The sequence below is a fragment of the Anopheles merus genome, chromosome 2R (assembly GCF_017562075.2).
Source record: "Anopheles merus strain MAF chromosome 2R, AmerM5.1, whole genome shotgun sequence".
In the NCBI taxonomy this organism is placed as follows: Eukaryota; Metazoa; Arthropoda; class Insecta; order Diptera; family Culicidae; genus Anopheles; species Anopheles merus.
In genome coordinates this window covers 36,528,758-36,551,977 of record NC_054082.1, presented here as the reverse complement: position 1 = coordinate 36,551,977, position 23,220 = coordinate 36,528,758, and the positions used below count along the sequence as shown (strand labels likewise).

At 45.8% G+C, this 23,220-nt stretch overlaps 5 protein-coding genes across 23 annotated transcripts in view; 1 reads left to right on the top strand and 4 right to left on the bottom strand.

The window, feature by feature from the left end:
• Positions 1–4,100, bottom strand: part of LOC121590346 (dystrobrevin beta) — a 40,019-nt gene extending 35,919 nt beyond the window's left edge. For 4 of the 10 annotated variants that reach the window (XR_006004414.1, XR_006004415.1, XR_006004413.1 and 1 more), the window contains exon 1: positions 2,970–4,100. The gene's annotated coding sequence lies outside the window, so the exon portion shown is untranslated. The remainder of the gene's footprint in view (positions 1–2,969) is intronic. The other 6 variants (XM_041909944.1, XM_041909946.1, XM_041909947.1 and 3 more) reach the window with 2 other exon arrangements.
• A 1,641-nt stretch (positions 4,101–5,741) lies between these two features.
• LOC121590353 lies at positions 5,742–7,061 on the bottom strand. Its single transcript, XM_041909956.1, has 2 exons — positions 6,734–7,061; positions 5,742–6,664 (listed from the first exon to the last, which is right to left on the bottom strand). Exons 1-2 carry the CDS (start codon positions 6,734–6,736, stop codon positions 6,308–6,310), a joined length of 360 nt encoding a protein of 119 aa, XP_041765890.1. The 5' UTR covers positions 6,737–7,061; the 3' UTR covers positions 5,742–6,307.
• Positions 7,062–7,157: 96 nt separating this feature from the next.
• Positions 7,158–12,750, bottom strand: LOC121590348 (glutaminase kidney isoform, mitochondrial). Of its 2 annotated transcripts, XM_041909949.1 has the most exons (4): positions 11,831–12,750; positions 11,272–11,358; positions 9,207–9,303; positions 7,158–9,118 (listed from the first exon to the last, which is right to left on the bottom strand). In XM_041909949.1, the coding sequence occupies exons 1-4, from the start codon at positions 12,004–12,006 to the stop codon at positions 7,520–7,522; spliced, it is 1,959 nt and encodes a 652-aa protein (XP_041765883.1). In that variant the 5' UTR covers positions 12,007–12,750; the 3' UTR covers positions 7,158–7,519. The 2 variants fall into 2 exon arrangements, with proteins under 2 accessions (XP_041765883.1, XP_041765884.1); XM_041909950.1 differs by lacking the exons at positions 11,272–11,358; positions 11,831–12,750 and adding an exon at positions 9,785–10,128.
• Positions 12,751–13,655: 905 nt separating this feature from the next.
• Positions 13,656–14,631, top strand: LOC121590354 (dynein light chain roadblock-type 2). The gene is made up of 3 exons (XM_041909957.1): positions 13,656–13,859; positions 13,970–14,048; positions 14,208–14,631. The coding sequence occupies exons 1-3, from the start codon at positions 13,857–13,859 to the stop codon at positions 14,417–14,419; spliced, it is 294 nt and encodes a 97-aa protein (XP_041765891.1). The 5' UTR covers positions 13,656–13,856; the 3' UTR covers positions 14,420–14,631.
• Positions 14,632–15,674: 1,043 nt separating this feature from the next.
• Positions 15,675–23,220, bottom strand: part of LOC121590343 (AP-1 complex subunit gamma-1-like) — a 37,386-nt gene continuing 29,840 nt past the window's right edge. For 8 of the 9 annotated variants that reach the window (XM_041909933.1, XM_041909931.1, XM_041909937.1 and 5 more), the window contains exons 3-9: positions 19,551–19,618; positions 19,130–19,460; positions 17,745–18,702; positions 17,472–17,670; positions 16,945–17,065; positions 16,625–16,871; positions 15,675–16,543 (exon numbers count right to left, since the gene is read on the bottom strand). In XM_041909933.1, coding sequence (XP_041765867.1) covers positions 15,866–16,543; positions 16,625–16,871; positions 16,945–17,065; positions 17,472–17,670; positions 17,745–18,702; positions 19,130–19,460; positions 19,551–19,618 — 2,602 coding nt within the window. In that variant the 3' untranslated portion in view covers positions 15,675–15,865. Of the gene's footprint in view, positions 16,544–16,624; positions 16,872–16,944; positions 17,066–17,471; positions 17,671–17,744; positions 18,703–19,129; positions 19,461–19,550; positions 19,619–19,804; positions 19,921–23,220 lie in introns of those variants that run through there. The other variant, XM_041909939.1, reaches the window with a different exon arrangement.

The following is a 23,220-nucleotide window of genomic DNA, read 5'->3' as shown; positions in this document are numbered from 1 at the left end:
ATTAAAACAAAATAGAAAAGTTGACCGAAAACTGTTTCTTTGCATGAAATTGGTTGGAAAAAGTGCGTATTTTCGATGTTCGGATTATCGAGCGTGCTGATTAAAAAGGTATGGATTACCGAGCGTATACTGTAATATTTTTTTAATTATTTTAGTCAATTTGCTAGCTACAAACCATTTTCTAGTGGTTATCATTAGATATTTAGATCATTGGAATATTAAGTATTTTAATGAATAAAATCGTAACTAGAGCGAATGAAATCAATTTTCAGTATTCGGTCGTTTTTTCACCTTACGCTACAGAATTTCTAAAACAGATGGTGGCGTTTTGTATTATTATTGTTTTAGTATTTTGTTTATGTTTGGGTAAAAAAACACATACAAATGTTAAAACTGAAACATCTTGAACATTCCGTTTCAATAACAATATTTTTTTACTAAAAGTAGCTTAAACCGGTAGAATATGGTATGAAATTCAATAAAAAAAAGATTAACTTTAACAAACGATTTCTGAAGCCCATCAATTCAATCACAAAGCAATAAGCGATAAAACATTGTTAAACGATAGCAGCATGCTCCGGTGATATGTTTCATAAAAATGATCCCCCAAAAACATTTCTAACTATCATTTACCGCTACCATTTCGGCTACCATTTCTCTTGCAACGATAAATCTTAACCCTTAAGTACTTGCTGCTGTGAAGTGGCTGCGTTCGGCATAAGCGGATTGGCCACTCGGGCTATCGGGACAATGTGAGCGACGACCCCGTCCTATGCCCGTAGCACACAGCACAAAAAATACAAAAACAAAAATAAAAATATAACGATAGAACAAGCGCGTCAAGAGCACTTGTGCGTCGGTGGGGTGGGGGGGGGGGGGTCGAACGAGAGGCGGCGACAAAGAAACATCCAAAGTAAGGAACACAGAGCACATCCCATAAGCAGCTCCTTCCTGTCTCGCTGGAAGGCTGTTTTGATTTCGTTCGTTTAGCCTGACTTGTTCGAGAATGGGTTCGGTAGGTTGGCGTTTTTTCCCTTCTTTTATGTGCAGCTGTGACTCTACTACCACTTTGAGAAAAAAAAACGTCTACTCGTTTCGGGGTGCTGTTGCTGGAATCGAAGTAAAAACAAAAACAGCGGAAGAGTGGCGGGTGTGCGAAAGTGTTATGCGTCAAGCAAGATCTCGCGACGAGTTTCGCAGCGTCAGGTTTCGAAGGGCTGCTTAGGGCTTAGACTCGCCCTCTCGCCTGGCCAAAGGGCTAAGAATCGTAAAGCATTGTCCAAAGTGTGCCCTTTTGGGCGGGGTGGGTGAGATGCGATGGGAAGGTGGGTGGTTGAATAAGCAAATCGTGGCGAAAGAGAGCTAGCACGATCGAACGTATGCAACCGAACGCTCTCCACAGCCTTCTCTCTACCTCTACTGGGATGTCGTGTCGGGTGGATGGGGGGTGAAAATGGAAGTAGAAAAACTGGTTCCACCAAACGTTAGCGGCATCAGTAGGGGCGGTATAACGGGCCTCTGCAACGTGGGGGGAGGGCGCGTGTGGGCGAAAAGGGAATTCGGAAACAAACGAGCCTTTTCACATGAACGCGCGTATGTGACGGATCGAATGTCTTCTAACGCCTGCGAACGTTGGGAATGATTTCGGTCCCGGGGCTTGGCAGTTGGGGAAAGTATTAGAAAAAAAAAACGCATACACACACACACAAACACTTTAGGTTTTACATGTTGGATGCGTTAAAATCAAAACGAAACCGCACATATAAACATCGACACCAACTTCTCCGGTCAAGTACGCAGGTGCGCGCATTCACGTAGAACCGTGCACGTGTGGATGTGAAAGTGATGCTCATTCAGCGTGAGACTCACGACGTACAGGCGTCGCGGAACGATGCTACTAAACCTTGCATTTGAAAAGGAATTTAATATTGTCACTGTTTGAAGCTGTTTTGCATAATGTGGTGCTACAGTGGCACATCGTTTTGTGTTTGTGTTAAACACCAACAGCAGCCGCAAAACCCTCCCAGCTCCAGCCCACCGAATGAATGAATCAAACCATTCATGAAGGCGTCAATTGATCATACCGGTACCGATTAGCGCCGGAACGTGTTACGGGGGTGGGGAAGGAAGGGTGGCGTTAGCGTACGCCACCACGGAATGTAAATGCTGGTGGGGCATTTTTTGTCTTTTTGTTCTACTTGGTGGGTCGATTTGCAGCTCCAAGAAACTGCTTGCAGCATCAAAATACCCACCGTTCGGGCAGCGCGTAGCACGTTTTTTTATCTTATCACTTGACGCGACGTCGACCCTTTGCCAGTGTGTAAGCATTGACGTTTCACGCACACGCGCAAACGAGCGCGCTGCGAGAGCCCATCGAGAGCCCATACCCACACACGCACACACTGGTAAAAGAAACCACACGCTACGCGTTAAATTGCGATGAATCAGGCACGGTGTGCATTCCCTCGCACACGGCAGGGCGCCTCACCCCGACCATGGGGCAAGTAAAACATAAATCCCGAGCTGCATGAGCAATAAGTGCATCTCATCGGACAACTCGCACAATACACACACCACGCGCCAATTGCAATCGGCTTCATCAGCCTCCGTTTTCAGCTGCGGCGATGCTCTCATTTCACTCCCGCGTACACAATATTTCACACGCCTGTGCAAGGAGAAGGAGCCCAGGGTGTTTGGGGTCGGGAGAACAGGGGAGAAGGGTTGAAGGAAAAGCCTCATTTTCTCGAGCGAAGGGGAAAGGAGCACGTAAAAAAAGGATAGAATGCGCAGGATGCAAAGGAACTGAACCGTTTTCGTTCCGCTCGCTCATACTTCCGCACGTGTGCGCTAGCTCTCTCTCTCTCTTTCTTTCTCTCTCGCTCTTATCCTTGTTGGTTCCTGAGAGCAGAAACGCAATCGATCGGGAAGCATATTTTCCCGTTTTCATTTCATCCCTTGACACAATTTACCTGTTTCTTTCCGGTGTATGTTGGGTATTATTTTGGGCTGTTGTTGTTACTGTTACTGTACGGGACAGCCAGAACGGGCTCTTCCGTCGGTGGTTTGGCCCTTTTGTGTTGCGGACGAACCGATGATTTGCTCTCTTTTTTTCGTTGGCCGTTTGTTCGAACAGCAAGCCGCTACCTGACCCTCAATCGTAGTAGGTGCTGGCTGGCGTTACGCGTTTACGCATTTGTGTACAAACCACACACTCACGTACACACACACACACACTCATACGACGCACACCTGCACAAACGCAAATACTTTCGCACAGGTAAATCACACCTTCACTGCGTTCCCGTTTCGCGTTGCACAAATCACTTCACTGCACAGTGGAACGAAACTGACCAACTGGAAGCGGGGGTGGAGGTGCTAAGGTGCATTTATGCTTTCGGCGATTGACCAGCCCGAAATCGATTTCCGGTCACGGCACTACAAACTCAACAGTGGCCAGCAATACAACCATAAAAAATAACGCCAATCGGTTTCGGTCAGGAAATGAACACTTGGACACACACTCTGGGCAACGCGAACGCGGCACAAGCTTGTGAGCTTTCCTACCGGTGCAGTTCGGCAGTGGGCCGGCGGGGGACGGGGCTGTATTTTGAATATGTAATTAATTTTAATTTGCACCACATTCTTCACATGGCACCTGCAGTGGCACCTCTCGGGAGGGGGCTCGACACTTCACTGCCTTGGCTGCTTCGCTTGAACCGAACGGGACGTGAGAGTGTTGAGGGTACCGTACACCCAACGGGGCACGCGAAAACTCACCCCGCGGAACAATCGATAGTAGCGCACTAACAACAACAACAACGACGACGAACGGAAAGGGGCTGTTTGCTGGAAGACGCGCGCACACACTACCAACACCAACACCACCACGACGACGAGCACGACTGCGTGTTGGGCACGACCGAACGCGACCGATGCGTATACTCGACTAAACCAGTTTTTCCGAGCAGTCAAACTTCAGCTGCACGGGGTAGGAAAAGCGCTTTCCGAACTGCACGAGGGCTGCTGCAGGCAAGCGCATCCGCTGGCTGGAAATGCTGGCACCAAAATATTATTATCGTGCGAGCGGGAGAGCGCGTACAGCGAGCCCACCGAGATTCAAACGGTGCCAGGCTCCGTTCATTCCGGTACAGTGGTGCGTACAATTAGGGCATTAGGTGGCTGCGAGATGGCTAAATAAGGGTTGAAAGGCGAAACCGATGTTTGAAATGGAGCGCGTAAGGGTTAATATCAGTTTTTTTGCAATTTTATGATTTTTAATGGAATGATTATAATATTTGAATGTAACCAGCCAGCTTTGATTTATATGATGCTTGAATCACAGTTCTGAAGTTAAATAGTTAAGGATAATTATATTAAAATATTAGTTTACATTTCTAATATTATGCAGCTATCGCATACCATCCGTACTGCACTGTACCGGCATGAACACCGGCAAGGTTGGTTCACTGGCCCTTCGAAATGAATGAAACAGTGCGTGACAGGTGCTTTTCACGTTGGTTCGTTTTCGGTCACCGACTGAAGCAATTGAAGAGGGGAAAAATATTTAAATTTGGTGCAAGATAACAAATAAACATATTTTTTTTCATTCAACTTTAGATAGGAATGACGTGAACACCATCAATTTTCGATAAATTTACAGAATTTTGATGGTAAACATATATTTATGAAATTTAACCCTCATGCCTGCAACCATCAAGCGTGTAAAATGGAATCTGTTTTTTATTTCAAAGGTTGTATTTATCTTAAGGTGTAAAAGGGAATTAACCTATTGACAAGATCACTCATTATGATATAGGGTAAATGTACCAGTATTGGGCAGGTTAGTGCAGCATTTTCACAAAAACTGCTCGTACACTCACAATTTTTATTATTTTTCATGAAAGTGACGTTATTTTGAACGATAAACTGTCGTATTATGTTGTGCTATTTTTTATTTGCCGTTTCAAATGCATTTTCTAGGGATATTCATGAAAATACAAACACTGTTTTTTTCGGCTGGCTATGCTCCCATTTTCGGCAACGCGAATACGGGTCGGTAAATGTTTTAATCAATGCCAATAGATAGACAAAAATGTTTAAAACAGTTTTACACTCTCACTTTCCTAAGATTGGTGTTGAAAAATACATAAATGATTTATTTTACGTTGCTCATTTTGGGCATTTTGCTGGAAATTTTTACACTCACTTTGGCGTGAGTTTCAAGCAAAGTAGGAAGAAGAAGAAATGAGACTGCCTGACGGCTAAAGAGTGTGACTTCGACTGACTCACAAAATTATTATTTTTCTCTCAAGTTATTGGAATAGTTATAGTGAAATTGGTGATATTTGATACAAGAAATGTGGTTTTATGTGTCGACATACGCATTGTAGTGTTCTGTTCAAGTTATATGAATATTCAGCAAAATCAAAAGTGTGTTATTGTTTCAAGTTTCGGCAGGCGCCCACAGCAGTTATCTGTCAAAAATCAACATTAACCGTGTACCTGTTTTCGGCAGTATTAAAAGTGAATAATTACTTGTTTTTCGTGATTTTAAAATTACAAACGGGCTAGAATAACTGCTGCAGCCATAGAATCTTTTATAAAAACCACACTTTCATCGTTTTAGTGCTCTGGTTCTCTTAATAATGAAACCTGCCCAACTATTCGCTGACAGCAAATCTGCCGAAACATGTTGAACTCTGCACATTTTGTTTGATATTATGCAAGGAAATTATGTGAAACTTCGTATATGAATAACAAATGAGCATATCTCTATTTAAAAAATATATGTTGATACAATTTTCAACGCGTTATTGTGTAATTACACGTTTTTTGTTACCCTGCCGAAAACAGGCACACTGCCGAATACTGGTACAGTTACCCTACTTAAAAGGAAGCCTTGATCATGAATGTTTGTGATTTGTGGATTGCTAAAAGTTTGAAGATCTGCGACATGAAAAGTGATAGTTCCTATTATTATTATTATTGGTACAGTACAATTATATGCTTAAATGTTAGTTTGATAGTTTGTGTGATTTTTTATTTAGCTTTTATTCCACCGCATGATTTTTGTGAATTATTTTTACTCGTTAAGTCTTTCCTCGAATAATGCGAATAATGCGTTCCGTGGACTTTCAAATTAATGCGTAATTTGAATATCACATTTTCAGCCACAATATGGATGAAATCTAGCTATTTTGTTGAAAATTTAGTACTACTAGTACTAGTAGAGTCATTATCATTGCACTGGTTAAGATGATTTAGAAGAAAAATTGCCCAATCAGACCTTTAAAAGCCTTATTCACTCTCACTCTGGTACTTGCACCGTTATGTACATCAATCCATGGTCCGGATCGGTGCTGATGATGGCCTCGTTGTTGCGCGTTTTGATACGCAGCATCACAAATTCATCGTCCGCATCGATCGTTTTCAGGTTGTAGCAGGCTTTATCCTTCAAACTCGCGTACAGACCGGCAGCAGTGGTCGCATCCTCCGTGTTTGCGATCGTGCTACGTATCGGATGGCCATTCTCGTTCATCACGATCACTTGCTTCACCAACCGTACCTGGCGGATGCGCTCGAAACAGTGATCGATGTACATTTCGTGCACATTTTCCGGCTCCGGTTCCGGCTCCGATGGTGGTGGGACACTTGGTGGCTTTTCCTGCGATAAGTATGTGGTTTAGGTTTTTTGGGTTTCTTACGAATGAACCAGCTGTCTACGGATACAAACCATTTCGTTCCTTTGTCGTAGCTCCCGTGCGACTGAAACCGGTATCAATAGTCAACCAAACCGCAGAACCCTCACACCGTTCAAATAAAGGTAGAAAGAGTTATGGATCGATTAGAATGCGAAAGAGGCACTCCCTCACTCCACACTATTTTCTAGCCGGGTAGACCAAGTAATAATAGACCAACGAACATGTATCTAGGGGAACGCGTTATGCTAGAGTAACCCCTTGTTCTATGCGCCGTCGATCGACATGTGTCATTCACCGAGAAACATTAGAAATTAGTGTTTGTTTTTCACCTTCGCTAATGGGCGCTAGCGGTTTCCCCTTTGACCCAGCGCGCCTAATGTAAAACGAAGGGTTAGATGATTTGTTGTATTTTCGAGCTAGGCGACAGGAAAACGGTACAATAAAAAACCACCATCGTTTGCAGCCGAAATCGCAGTCTCCTTTCGAAGTCGCTTGCTTTATTGGTTCGATTCGATGGGCATGAATTAAACGCTAGTTATTTGAGTTGACTGGTTTTGTTACAGCTATCGATACAGAATAATTGACATGCATTAATTAAACCGATGCACGCTATACACAGACACGCAAGCACAGTATGATATAGTATGATGACGCTGGAAAGGGTACACGAACGATAATATTCCTAATTGCTGATGGATACATTAAAAACAAACCGTACACACATGAGGCGGATGATGCTCCTTTCCCGCTATCGCAGTGCAGTAATTATTGTCGTAGGTTTCGTTTTGCCTCACGCCGGCACGTGATTTGGACGTAGCTTAGGGCAACATCGGTGAACCGGCCGGACCTTTCGTCCCTTTGCCACTGGACGCATCGCTGTCCTGGTCGGAGTTGTATCCCGTTTCGCTAGTTTCGCACGTTTGCGCCTTCTGTACCTTCTCTTCCCACTGGCGCAGCAGCGTTACAACGTCCTCGTGTGCGAATGTTTCCGCCTCATCGATCGGTCGGTTGCCCCAGCGATCTTTCGGATCGTGCGGCACACCACAGTGCTCCAGCAGAAATCGAACACACTCGTAGTGTCCCTCCGCACTGGCCAGATGCAGTGCCGTTCGGCCATCGTAATCCGACAGCGTAATATCCATGCCGGACAGCTTGTGACGGCGCAGCGCAGTGACGTCACCGATCGCAGCGGAAAACAGTAGATTCACCACGGACAGGCCCTTCGTTTCGTACCGGTGGCGCCGTGGGTCCTTCTTGTTCGAGCCGTGCTTAATGTTGTCGTACAGATGGAAGTTGAACACGTCCACCAGCTCCTTGCAGAACTGTACGCCCCGGCAGCTGTTGCCGAGCGGATCGAGCGGCGGTGACCACATGAACATGCCCATCACGTTCGGAATGACCAGCATCACACCGCCGCACACGCCCGATTTGGCCGGCAGGCCCACTTTGAACGCGAACTGACCGCTAAAGTCGTACATACCGCAGGAATGCATCAGCGACAGGACGTCGCGCACGTTCTCCGACTGCAGGACGCGCTCCTCCGTCAGCGGACAGATGCCACCGTTCGCGAGGGTAGCCGCCACGACCGAGAGCGTATCGCAGGTGGCCTCCATCGAGCAGATCTGAAAGTAAAAGTCCATGCACTCGCGCAGGTTCGCCTTCTCCGGGTAGCATTTGTGCTCGCGCATGTAAAACCCGAGCGCGTAGTTCCGATCGGCCGCCTCCCGTTCGGACAGGAACACGGCATTGTTGAACCCGAGCGGCTCGTTGCCCGCCATCCGGCTGAACCAGGTCTGCGCGTAGTCGAACTTCTCCGCCAGCGTCATCTCCGGATGGACGAGCGTCTTGAGCAGGGAGCAGGTGAGGATCGCCCCGGCATTGATCATTGGGTTGTGCGGCTTCTTTTCGTAGTCCAGCACCAGCTCGTTGAAGTTGCGGCCGCTCGGCTCCTGCCCGATGTACTGGTGGACCACCTGCGCTCCCAGCTTCTCGAGCGCGATCGCGTACGTTAGCGGCTTGCTGCAGCTTTGCAGCGTAAACGGTACCGAGGTGTCACCGATCGAGAAGCGCTGCCCATCGATCGTGCACACGCTCACGCCCCAGTAGTCGGGATTGACGCGCGATAGCTGGGGGATGTAGTTGGCCACCTTACCGTCGGCGTTGCTTTTGCACTTCCAGTAGATTTCCTCGATGTCCTTGGTGAAGCCCTGGAAGTCGGGTATGACGAATTGGTGGCGGAATGCGCGCGCGATCAGCACAATGTTCGGTGCGATAACGGCTTTGAAGGTTTCCTCGTTCAGGTGCTGGGTGTGCGGTGAGCCGTGTTCGTAGTTGTTCAGCTTGTGGACACGCTTCAGATTGTCCATCAGCTCCTGGATGCGGGGATCCGTCCGCCGGATGCCGATCGTTCGCAATTCCTGCACGGACAGAGAGAATGAGAGTGATTGAGCTGATTAGTGACATTGGCTGTTGTCGATCAGAGGGGTAATTGGTTGGTGAGCGTACCGCCAGAAACTTTCCCATGTTGACCGTGTTCGTCTCCTTGTTTTTGAACATGTTAAACAGTTGATCCTCGGAGTGCTTCTTGTCCGTATCACGTTGCCTAGTGAGAGGAGAAACAAATGGAAAAAGGGTTAATTTAGCGAACGAAGGTTGCCATGTTGTTGAGGTTCGTTGCTTGATAAAAACAAAAGACTTGAATCGATGGTTTGAATTCACTTTCAATGTTTTGAGGGCTAGAATGTTGGCAAACAAAACTGAAACGTTGGCGTTATGGTTCACGGGAGAAAATAAACAAGCCCAGTGAAAATCTCTGACAGCTACTTACACTTTCACCATGGGAAATTATTTCCTTAATATTCTACGGTAACGTGCCGCACTAATAAAAATAACAATTAAAATACCTTTTGTATTATCAAAGCAATTTTTTCCCAGAGACACACAAACACACACATTGGCCTATAAACACACTTTCCCACACGCCCATTTAGTGATGAAGTGAATCGTTTTAAATGCTTGTGGTTACGAATAAGATCCCTTCCCACATGGTCACTTCCAATCACCGTTTCCGTAATTTCGCATACCTCACAAAATTGGCCAGCAGCTTCACAAAAGCTTCTCTTTGCTGGGATGTAACTTCATTGCTTTTCGTACGATTCAGCTGCTGGAACGTTTCTTCGCAGAAATCCTGCTGTACCGCTTCATCGTCCTGCATGAGATTCTCCATCGTTTTCACTTCGTTATTTTTTCAGACAGTAAGGTTTGCTTTCACAAATTTTCACTCGCTATTTTATGCCGTATTGCACAGTCACCACTATACCCCGATCAATTTCTTCGCCGTTTGAGTTGCTGCACAGTCTTCAAACCCTTCGGACCACCAACCACGACCGTGCGTGATCGTTTACTACCAAAAGATGATTCGCCGCGTTGGCCTTTTTATTGGTTCGCCACACGCAAACGCCAACGATCATCCCCGGGCGTTGTAGGTGTGATAAATACAAGCGAATGTCGATTGATTTCCTATCAAAGCGATACATTAGCATCTCTTCTTTTCGCGGGCTTGTTACTAGACGAAAGATTTTACGACGCATTGCCAGATCGAAACGGTTACATTAAACCGCTCCCCATGAGCCTCGGTTACCAACGGAGGAGCAGAGAAATGGTGCGGAAAAATGCAGATCAAACCCATTGAATGGAGGGACAGTGGGGAAGGGATGTTTTGATCGTTCGCGACGATCAGCGACGCTGTTTGACTATCGGGCGACTTGCTCGGAGGGATAATACTTATCCGTATTAACTGACAAGTAGCCGCTAACAACTGGCGAATCAATATTTATGCCATTGCTTAGCGTGAGTTGGTTGGGAGGCGAGGGAACAATGCTAAGAGAATAGTTGTTAGAAAAAGGGGCATTGTGGTTTAGGTTTTGCGTAGCTGTCTTGTTTTTTTTTTGCTATTGTTGGCGAATAACATCGTCACAAGGAAGTTGTTGCCAAATAGATCATGCTGCATTTGGCTAAGGGTTCGTATTCGTACACTCACTGTCCACAAGACCAGCCCATGTTCTTTTGGTGTTGATTTTCGAGCCCGCTAACGTCACGCCACGCGTTTCGACGTCATTAAATTGTACGTGACGGAAAAAGGAGAATGTGTAAATGAGTACACCACACACACACATACCGAAGCGATTATCTATGACGGTAGTGTGAAGCCGCCACCGAGTTTGTATGGGACGAATCTATATAGGCCCCAATAGATTTGAATAGCAAAAAAATATGGAACATAAACCACACTAGCCATCGCACTAGGGGTGCGTTCTAATCTTAGCCGATTGGGCAAACATTATGACGGCACACCCAACGTTGTCCCAGCGCACACGGTGGACCAACACACCCCAGACGGTGTAAACATGGCCCGTCATAGCCCGGATACCACGGAACCAGTTTGAAGCTGCTGAAGTCGCGTGACTCTGACGCGAAGTGGAATTTGGTATTAACCATCAAGTTTTGTTTTTCAAATAGTAGTTTTTTTTGGTGGATTTTGTTTTTCGAAATGAAATAGTGATATACTTACTCATCTGCCTGCGGTGGTGGTCGCTTACGGTCGACATTGTAGAAGTGAGCCTTCTGACTTTGGGAGCGTGCAGTCGTTGTCCACAATCTGTGAAATGAGCATGAGAGTCGATAGGTGAAGGTCGTTAATTAGTAGCTTAGTATTTTAATGACTGTTAAACAGTTTTATTCAATTTTTAATCTGAAAAAGACTGTTTTTAATTTAATTGTAATCAAAGCCGCACTGTCAACCCTGTTTGAATAGGAACTGAATCACATCCCATATTACAGAATCCAGACCATCCTTCCTTAGACTACCTTGCTTCCCATCATTGGACTTTAACCACTTAAAATTACTAACTCAGTACAACAGACACACATCCCCAGTTGATGCAATTGAAGCTATCGCAGACCCCTAGAAACAGCTGATGGGTAAAAAGCATCACACTTCTCCGACACCACGCGCCACCGTTTTGCTTGTCTTACTTTTGAACCATTCACACCTGCTGCTAATCAACCAGTTGTGTTGTTCGATCTTTGGCATAGAATTTCCGATACATTTTTGTTGTTTCATTGTTTACCTGCGTCTGGCGCTGAAGGATGCTGCCGAATCACGGCGAACGCGCGATGATACATCGATGCTGGAGGTTCCACGGTTGCCCGGAATCGACCTATATCCCAGCACGCTCGCACCAGCGCCACACGGTAGGTGATGTGTTAAGTTTTGTAAATTGACACATACACGAGAGATGTTCATCTTTTAACCTCCGCCTAACTATGTTACTTTTGCAATGTAGAGCCGCTGCTGCACTGTTAAGCACTGGACGTTGATACTACGGCACTGGGGCACTGGGATGGACACAGTTACGAACTTTAAACTTTTTTTTCCCTTCCACCCACCAGGTTATTAACCTTTACGTTTTCGGGGCAAGCGAGTGTTACGCGGTCGCAAGAAAATATTGATTATTGTGATCCTGCCGAAAAAATGACACAACTCGCAAACAGCTCTCTTCTATTGGGAGAACGATGGGTTCTGTTTTTTTTGCCAATTTCACTGATTTTCCCTTGATTGACGGGAAAATAGATGGCAAAGCAGTCCAGTCACGGGCACAACAAATCGATTTCTCTCACGTGTCTTCGCCACTTAATGTCGGGAATCTTTCAATCGTTAAATCCTTCACGAAAGCACTTTAGCTGGAGTCGAGCTTGTTGTCAATCAGCCGTTTGGTGAAGTAATCAGCGTTACTGTACCTCCCGCTGGTCGTTGATAACGAAGAGCAGAAAAGGACACGCGGTACGAGTCCTGGCCGAGTACTGGTGGAATAATTTTCTCTCAACAACACTCGAATGCTCTTTCTCTCTCGCTCTCATTGGTGCGTTTCCTTCCACTCTCAGTGCCCAGCGTTCGATACAGTCGACATACAGTCTGTGGGCGATGGCAGACCTGCGCTTCAGCACTGTTCAGATGCTCCTGTCCTTAGCGAAATCTACGCTAAACTAAAGGCTGCTCGATCTGGAGCATAAGCAACGCTCTTCGTTGCATCATCTGAAGCTAGACATAAGGCGGAGTTGTAGTGTGGGTAGCATTAAAACAGAGGGACACACGGGGTGAACTTGAAAAAACAGGTAAATGGTAAAACCTTGTAAAAGTGTTTGGGAAGATTGTTGTTACTTGCGTTTGCTATTTGCACGTTAGGTGCGCTGATACGAGCGGATAAAGTTAGTTGGAGAGCAATGCAGAGATATAAGATGTAAACAAGCCGTACGACCCTTCGGCATCGTTATCGTACCACTGATAAATGGTGGGTGCGCTCAGAGATGAAAATGAGCCACAACCGGAGCATGGAATGTGCTACCGCTGGAGCGGTACCGTCCTCTCTTGACACACTAACTGACTGACTCAGAAAGGTACCAAATTGGATGAGTCACGAACTCCTCAAGCGCAAACAAATACGTTTTGTTACGTATTTTAAGTTCCATGCATAGGAACGTAAGAATTGGACCATGTGGTGCAATTTGTTGTAGCTGTTGCGGTTCGTAGTACCACTGTAAAGCATGCGAACGAACGCTTATCTTCTACAAATACAGGATGCTGGCGCCTGGTAGCACATGGCAATTGTGTTTGAATTTACCACTGAAGCACGTGTTGTTTGCCACGGAATACAACTTATGGATGATTGTAATTTCGGCATGAAATAACAATCTTATTTGTCAATGCATTGTATATATTAATGGAAGCTTGTTGTAAATATAATTGCTATAATTAATGTTTTAAATATGAAAATAGAGCATAAAAACAATTAAACATGCTACCTACCTGTTTTTATTATTCACCACAGATTTGTTTGAATATTCACCACCTGTAACGCCCGTAACGCTTTATGCGACTTGAGCTGTCATCATGGTAACGCTGCGTTTGGTTGTCAAAACAAAACGAATCGCAGTCTGCCGCGACGGGGAAAATTGCTAGTTTTCTACAAAAGAAAAGTTTTTCCAGCTGCTTGTACCGATTGTTTCCATAAAAATCTGATATCCGTGATAATCAAGCAAAAAGGGTTGCAGGATTTGAAGCGCATACATTGTACTTTCGTTGAATAAAAGAAGAAAATGGTAAACATAAACAATCCCAGGTTGACGACGGTCGCACCTTTCGGATGATGTGTAAAAAGCAGTGAGCAATGTTTTACAATTACCTTTCTATCTCATCAATTCCCTTCCAGTCGCAAGAAGTGGAGGAAACTCTAAAGCGCATCCAATCGCACAAAGGCGTCGTAGGAACGATTGTGGTCAACAATGAAGGTACGTAGGATGGGGATCTAACGATGCTCTTCCTCGATGATGTCATCTGTTGGTGTACCACACCGTGTATGGTATGCAGGTGCCACGGTGATACCGGAACGGCATCCTTCCAAAACATGTCTTACCTACCTTCCATTTTGTTTCCTTCCCTTCCGGCAGGAATTCCAGTGAAAAGTACCCTCGACAACACGTCCACCGTGCAGTACGCTGGGTTGATGAGCCAGCTGTCCGACAAGGCCCGGTCGGTGGTCCGTGATCTGGATCCGTCGAACGATCTCTCTTTTCTACGGGTGCGGTCCAAAAAGCACGAAATCATGGTCGCTCCCGATAAGGACTTTCTGCTGATCGTCATCCAAAATCCGACGGACTGAGGTACTCGTGCGTGCGCGGTGGTGATGCTGCTACTGCGAGGCAGCTGGCTTGTGTGGCGTATATTTTTCCTTTTTTTGTTCTATTTTATCGTGCGTGTTGGCAACAACGCTTCAAATGGATTGTCTGAGTGTATGTGCGTCCTGGTCCGGGGACGATTTAATTTAAATGTAGCAAAAGATGCATAATACAGACTCAATGAATTGATATGTAATTGTTCCATAGGAACCATTCCTTGTCTTAACTAATTTATCTGCATGTTGCTTCACAACTACGTGATTCATGTCGCTTAAAGAACACACAACTTAAACACACTGGGCACAACACAAGGTATGAAGATGGTTTTCTTAACACATTTTTATTATTCATAGATCATCTATAAAAGTAAACAAAACGTAAAAAAACGGTGAAAAAGTTGCTCGTTTTCTAAAACCTTCACAAACATTCGAACGATTTGGTACCACTGTTTACACCTTCTCTCGGTTTTTAAAAGCATCGTTGACTGTACATTCCTACCGTTTCTTGCTCTATTCTTAAGATTGTAGAACATTACTTTTTATTAGCTTTATTGCAAGTGTTTGTTTCCTGCCTTCCTCTATTGATATACAGCATTCTTTTAAGTTAATTTCCAGTTTAAAATCACATCTTAAAGTTGATTGTAGATGAAGAGTGCGAACGGTACCAGGCAAATACTTTTTGTCGTATTTGTCCATTAAATGTGTATTTTTTTGTATTGTGATAGAAAATGTAATTGAGCTTTTCAGTCATTTACTCGTATGATATATCCGGCCACTTTTCGCCACGCCGAACCAGGAAAGATGTGGGTAAAAGGATATCTTCTTCTAGGTCTCCAATCCAATCCGTATGCGATGAACGATTTAACAAGATTTTCGATGTGTGAGGATGAAAGTGTTCTGGGTATATTACTACTCTTTACTACGCTTGCGGTTCTCCGATAGTCGTTGGTCCAACGGTTGGTCCACTATAAAACACATTCACAATTAGGTAGTTAGGTGGGTGATGTTTTCTGATAAAATACACTCTGATCACATATTTACTGTCGTACGAATCCCAGGCCTGTGCAAAGTGGTAAAGAAGCGGGATACAGGACAGTACACTATTAAGGAACGGAAGAGGGAAAATCCTTCTCATGGTTTATCTGCGTTCGTTCAGATTTATGCCATCGACGTCGTACGTACTATCAAGCTGTACAAATGAACGATTGGTTTCGCTATCAAATAGTAGTAACAACCCTGCTTCCGTTTGTACCATTATTTATTCTTTCTAGTAGATAGAGGAATTTATTACAGTGTTCAGTTGTCTTGCTCTTGCTTCCTACTGTTTCGATTATGTGTCTTCCATGCTTAAGTACTAAAGGCGATCCTTGCAGGCAATCAGGTTAAACTTTCCACGCGCTTCTACATTTCTTCCTACCCTTTCACCGGCTGCTAGCGTAGAAACCCGCTGGGAAACTCGTTCACATCGATCTGTTCCATCATGGAGTAGTTTTCCACCTCGTACGAAAAGCGAACCTTCATGCGCAGCCCACTCGCTGCACCGCCACTTTGGCCCGTTTGCCGCGCAATCAGCAGATCCTGCATGATCGTACCGCCCGGTGGCATTACCGTGCCGGACGGTTCACGGAGCGTCAGCACGAACGCTTTCGGTACGGCTGCCTGGAACAGGAATTTTTCGATCGTCGCCTGTGATCCGTTGGTCGTTTGGACGGTGATGCGGGCCGGGGTCGTTGATGGTGCCTCCCGATCGTGCACCGTCGTTTGCTGCGGGTGTACGAGAAAGCGGATGTGTATGTCGTCCTTGTGGTAAACTTCGATCGCTGGTATTGTTGCCGTTGCCGGTGTGTAGTCGATTGTCTGCTGCTGTGACGGTTGCGTTTGGTTCGCTGCGGCAAGACCAAGTAGATCGAGGAAGCTGTCGGTGCCGGGTGCCATCGGACCGTTATTGTTGTAGTTGTTAATTGTGGACAGGCCGGTTTGATTAAAGCTCGTTTGTAGATAGGATTGCGGTGCGGCTGGCTGCGTAACGGGCACGACGGCGAGTGCATTGTTGCCGTTTCCGTCGCTGCTAAAGCAATCGCCCAGAAGATCGAGCAAGATGTCTTGGTTCTGGGATGATAATGATAAGAAATTATTTATTATTCAATGACGAATGATTGTATTCAGAGGAAGATTTTTTTTTATCGTTACCGATGGTTCTGGAGCTGGTACCGGCTCTTCCTGTTGCTGCTGTTCCCCCTCGGACGATTCGCCGGACGCAAAGTCAGCATTGTACTCGGAGGTGGTCAGCTCCGATAGCTTCAGCTTTGGCATCTTCTCGAGCAGCGAGGTCCGCAGGTGTTTGTAGTTGGTGAATAGTTGCGAAAACTCGTTCGCCCGCTGCTGCAAATCGATGTTCATGTGCACTCGGAACGCATTGATGATGTTTTGAATTTCGCTAAAAGTTGGTGAAAGTAAAAGTTGTTAATAATTAAACCCAATTTACTGTATTCTAGTGCGTTCCATCTTACGGTGTACAGCCATTGATTCGTACGCTGATTTTGGCCAACGACACGAGAATGTACTGCTTGGTGGTGATTGAAAGCTGCGGTGCCCACAACAGTTGCCGATAGTGTTCAATTAATTCAAACTCTGCAATAAAAAAAACAAGAAGGGAAGCGGAAGCGAAAGCATTCAGTAGATGTTCGGGACGGACACAATTACCCATAATCTCCCTTAGCAATTCCCATTTAAGACCGACTAATCGATAGTTACATTCCAATTATTGAGTGAGTTCGTGTATTGATCCAATTTGGGGACAGTCTTTCCAAAATTATGGAGTCACAACTATCAGGTTGCAGCAGCACCGTGCCAGACAAACGAGCACTCGGGTGGGTGTCGTTATTATTAATGCAAATTCAAATTAGTACTAATTGGTGGAGGTGTCTCCTTGGAATCCTTTTTCGTAAATAAACGTCCATGACCACCACCATAGGGGAAAGGTCACAAACGAGTTACGCCCGTGAATTAATGATACGATCATCCGCCCGCGACTTACCATCGAACCCGCCCGATTCTCCGTACTCCCCAATCGTCCATACAGCAACCTGCACCAGCGGCTGCCGATTCTCGAGCTGGTTCATGTTCATGATCGCTTCCCACATCTTGTCCGTGATGAAACGCTGCTCGTGCTGGGGACTGTTCGAGATGAGCTGTATGGTGGACGATATCACATCGTCTCGGATGTTATTGCCGGCCTGCGAAAAAAAAAGGAAAAGCATATTATCAGCAAAGCGGTTCCTCCCCACGCGCCTGCACCACCTCTCCTTACAATGGTAAGAATCCTCAGCAGCACATCCAAATGCCAGCGGATCGAGGGCGAGTACGTCTCCGCCGCCAGCACAATCTTGCTGCTGCAGAGCGCCTTCATCTCCGCGTCGGTCGACTCGAGGTACCGCAGCAGCTCCCGCACCACCATCTCGATGTTCTGCGTGTTGATGAGCGTAAACGACAGCTCCATGGCGCACCGCTGTATCGACGGATCGCCGTCCGAAAGGCACTCGAGGATCGTAATGCGGTGGCGCTGCACCGCCGTCATGTCCTTGTGCACCGTCTTGACCAGCGTGAGCAGCCCGATGAACCGGATGTTTTTGTCGTTGTTCAGCAGAAACCGCCCCAGTATGTTAACCGCCAGCACGCGCAAACTGTTCTCCGACTCGACGTTCATGATCGTCAGCACCGTTTCGTACAGGATCGCGTTGCCTGCGTTCTTGCTCGTCTCCGTACTGGTCGCGACCTGCGCCAGCACATCGTTCATGATCTCCGACTGCGTGGCATCGCCGTGCCCGAGCACCCGTAGCAGCCGCAGTATCTTGACCTGCAGGAATGGATCGCTCACACCGCTTACCAGATGTTCGGGCGAGTAGCCGGTAACGGTGAGCGATTTCAGCATGCGCACCAGCGTCGGTATGATCGACTTGAAGTATCGCAGCACCGGTCCACTCTGTTCGCACATCTCGGTAATCAGCGTGATGGTGGCGATCAGGATGCCGTGGTTCTTGTCCGCCAGAAACACCTCACACTTGGGCAGATAGTCCTCCATCAGCTCGGGGACGCGGCGCACAAACCGGAAGGCACAGAGGATCGCTTTCTTGCGCAGGAACGCGTTGGTCGACACGATCAGCCGCTCGACGTCGTTGCACAGGTCGCGGGCCATCTCGGGCGACGCGATGGCGGCCAGCGTGCACAGTGCCGTGCCGACGACGAACTGTGTGGGGCTGTTGAGATCGCTGGAGGGTGCAACAGAAGGTGGGATGAGAAGAAGAGGAAGCAAAGGGAAAGGTAAATAAAAGCCACCACAAAAGGATGCATTGACGTCATTAACCAGCAGGACGTTTCCAAAGTTTGGGCCGTCTTTATGCTCCTCGCGAGAGTTTTTTTAATTATTCCACTAAACCCGTGTTGTGGGAACAGTATGGCCAAAAGTTTTTAACAAGCTAATTATCAACCGCGTCCCGTGCCACTAAGCCTGCTAAAGCATAAATCCGGGACCGGGAGATAAATTAAGATTTTGAGATACAGTTAAATTATCATCGCCTTCCTTTTTCGAGACATTTCGCGCAAGAAAAAGAAAAACTTTTCCACCCCGCGTACACACTTTTAGTAGCAAAAGTTTTCCTTTCCTTATCAAACCGGCTGTTGCCGTTTCAAACCTACTTTTTAAGGCAGTTGGTAAGCAGCACGTGCACATCGGTGCGCTCGTCGAGCAGCAGCATCGCGCCGAGGTAGCCTATCCGCTTGTCCGTGTACTTGGCGCTGGCGGCCAGCTTCAGGCACTCCACCTGGCCAAAGTGGGCCGGATAGCCGAGCATGTGGATGTACAGCAGCTTCGCCATGTTGCGACACTTCCAGATGCAGTCCGTCTCGCGGAAGGTACTTCGGATGTAGGCACATTCTGTGTTGACCACGGCACGCTCCTCGGCCGCCGTCCGGCAGGCACGGATCTGTCGGATCAGCTCTCGCAGCCGTGTTGGGGCCGGCTTTCGCACTGTGGCGAGGGAGAAAAGCAAGGGATTGAGATTGGGAACAGATCTGGATAGGGTGTACTAGTGACTCACGCTCCGTCCGCGGTACTTACAAATATTGGTTTCGATCGTTTCATTGATCACCTGTTTGATGTTGTTGATCGTCAAGCCGGGACTGTATCTGTAATGGAATGGAAGAATAAAAAACAAATTTAGTTAATAACCAAAAAAAAGGAAAGATTTATGTAACTCCCTTTTGGAGGTAATCGTCAACAGCGTCGCTTTCTCTCTCCCTATCCCTTTTTCCACAAGGATTACTCCCAAACTCCCATCGATCGTCGAAGATGGACGAATTTAATCAACTTGCCTTTTTTGGGGCAAAGGAACACAACACGGAACAAAACTCATTAATGCTTAAATTATTCTTGTGCTTTTGCGGTCTGTGGCGGCTACAGAGCCTCCTTTGCTGCCCGATGCTAATGGTACGTGGGTGACTTTGCCAGATGGGCTGGGGGTTTTATACCATCATTAGTTTATGGCAAAGGTGTTACGAATCTGTATTCCAACTGCTTCCTTTAGTTCGTCCACTATCCTCCTCTTTCTCTCTATCTCTCTCTCTCCGGTCATGTGTCTTTAGTGTCGTTTATCCTATTTAGTTCCTACATCAACACACCGGGCATATCCTTTTATGTGGTTTTTTGGGCGGGAGTTCAGTGAAAGTAAACAGTGCTTCGGTTGGGACAAAAGTTGGTCAGGGAGTAATTTGTAAAGATGCTTGTATTTGTAAGCTGTATGCTTTTTATTGCTGATTACGGATGCTGGTTCTTTTTATTAAACATTTTATTTTATTTTGTGAAAACCCATAAAAATCACGCAAAAGTAATTTAATTGTATTTATTTCTTAATTATTTAACATATCATCATAAGCTATTTTTTAAATGAAACTGACACCTTTGAAATCATGGCTTGGTTAAGTCGTATAAACTCTTGGCAGTGACAGTGTTTGTTGGTAAAATCAAAGGAGGCAATAGACACATTTATTCGAATAAACCGTTAAATTTTGAATCTTAACTCATTTTTCCTTTCTGCTACGAAACATAGAAATGACCCATTTAAACATATAAAACACTAAAATCCTTTAATAGTATCCTTTTCGTGCACTTTTTTACTTTGTAGTTTTTCTCTAATCATTGGCTCAACCACCATTATTCGACCAACCCAATCGAGCAAAAGGCAAGAAGATGCCCATGCCGATCCATTTGGGTCGTAAATAGGGGCGGTAGAGAAACGGCAAAGGCTCTCATTTACGCAGCCGGAGCTTCAATTTCGTAATCAGTTTACTACGTGTCAGTGGCAAAACGCACATAGGCCGGCGGGGGAAAAAAGAAACGAAACACGGACAGTAAATCCCACAAGCCGTTACTTTGTAGCCCGCACCGAACGGGCTTAGGGGCTTCAACCATCCAACCGTTCCTACGCCGCCTAAGCTAAAGCAGTGAACAACATCAAAAAGTAGATGTTTAAATGTTGGTTGGATTTAAAGGGTAGGGGAAGTGAAAGAAAGCGAAAGGGACAAGCGCATGCAAATACGACGGGATTTGTAGGTCAGTATTGACTGTGCTGCTTCTCGCACACAACGCGAACGTTACCGGTGTCCAGTGGATGATGTGGGTTTTATTCGATTAAAGACAGCCCCAGCTGGTGGTGGACCACCAGAGAACAACGCAGATAAGGTTAAGCCGGAGCGTATACGTGAAACAGGTCGGTTTGGTCGTAAACCGCTGAAATGATTGTTCATAAATAATTTGTGCCGGCCAACACGCCCCCCGCCGGCGATGATAAATATGTAAAAAATTGCATTTTTTTTTTGCTTGTGGCCACAGTGCGGCTTGGGAAATGTATGCAGCGAGATACATACGCTTTACCACCATTATGATTACGATTGCGCCATCAAGCAAACAGCAGATGGAACGCTGTGTTAATCGTAAGTTGATGGATGATAGCGAATAAGATGGAAATATTTCATCCGGATCCGGTGCCGAATTCGTCGTGTTTTGGGTGGTTCCGAACATCAAGCGTAACACTGTTGGAAGCTTTTTGATGCCTTTTGACGCCGACTAGGCGTCTCCATCCTACTCCATCAAGCGGGACGTAAATGTATTCCTCTGCCTTAAGGATGATTTCTTTTTCAAAAATGTCATTTCCCTTTCCTGCAGTAGTAGTGAATGAATATAATTTAATAACTGTCAATAGTGACAAAGTATAATTTTTCCCTGTTTCACTGGACCTTGTTCGAGCATGTGTGTGCAAGGATCCAAAACCCCGCCATTATATCGCCATTCATCGTAGACAGGATGGAGGGAAAAGAGAAAGGATGGAACTCGCTCCATAATCAAGTGAAGTATGCTCATCTTTCAAAGTAGAGAGAAAGCGAAAAGGGAGATAGCAAGTACAACTCAGCTTACGGACAACAGATGGTTTTCGGTACTGGATGGTGGCCCTTTTCCATTCCAGTTGACCGGAGACCGGGGTGACGACCCGAAACCAGTCCGTTTGATTGATGGTTGGCGTTCAAACGTGACGCTACATCTGCTCCCTACATCCGCGATAAGGCAGAAAATGGAAAAAGGGAATAAAAAAAGGTCGAGCGGGAAAGAAAAACGGCTGCTCTTCCTATACAAAAAAACGTGCCGTACAACTGATCTGTGGGCAAACAATGGAAAAAAGTTCAAGAAACGAGCTTTGCCAGCAGGCCACACTTTTAACATTATCTTTGGATTTTCGCACATTGCCAAATGCACTAACTCTTCCACACAGACTTCGGGTGTCACTGTATCTTTTCTGGTACCAGAGGGCTTGATAAGCTGCCCCTTGATGTAGTGCAGCATACAGAAATAGCCAACTCATGGCAACTGTTTCCGGACGCCCTTTTCTAAAAAAGAGCGCAAAATGCAAACAAAAGTACATCACGCAAACCTCTCCGCCGGCTTAGGGAAGTCAGGGGGTCATCCTTTGTAAATGGTGTTGGCCGTTGGCAATGGTGCGCTGAATCTGGCACGCGAAACCAGTGGACTTGTGGCTGTTTTGTGGTCGATGTGAATAGGGGGGGGGGGAGGAAATCTGCCAACGTTTGTCGGATTGGATTTTTAGCTTTGTGTGGTTTACCCTTTTTTCACAATGCATTTTGCACCCAAAACGTGTCAAATGTGCTGCTAATGGGGTGCTAGCGTTTCCGTGCCGCGAGAAATGTGTGTCCTGTTGTATGAAGCGCTGGCGTTTGATGTGCATCTGATGCGGTATGGTCGAACGAAACACAAACCAATTCGACGAACGAGTTGTGTGAAGCTTTGATTTTGTGTTGATTCACTTCAGTAAAGCTCGTGGGCTATTCGGCACAATAACGACCGTGTTAGAAAATATTCAGACAAATATTTTCATTTTTTGTTAATCTAAATTACCTTGAAATGTATTAAAATTTATGATTATAATAAATACTTTGAGACTTACGTATTTTGCCACTCGCTGGCCAGGCTTAAAGCCTATAAATATCGGTTATTCGACTGGCCTATAAGTCGGGTTTTGCGCTTTATAAGGAGAAGAAAAGACCCTTGCATATTGAGGAGTCATGAGCAGTGTTGTACCATGGGGTAAATATCTTTTTATCCGGTATTTATTTTTTGGGTTTTTTACCGGGTTTAAACCTTTTTCGTGTTTACCCGGGTGAATATTGGGTATTTTCGTTTGAATGGAATTTTTAATTATTTTTGTCACTTATGTAAAAAA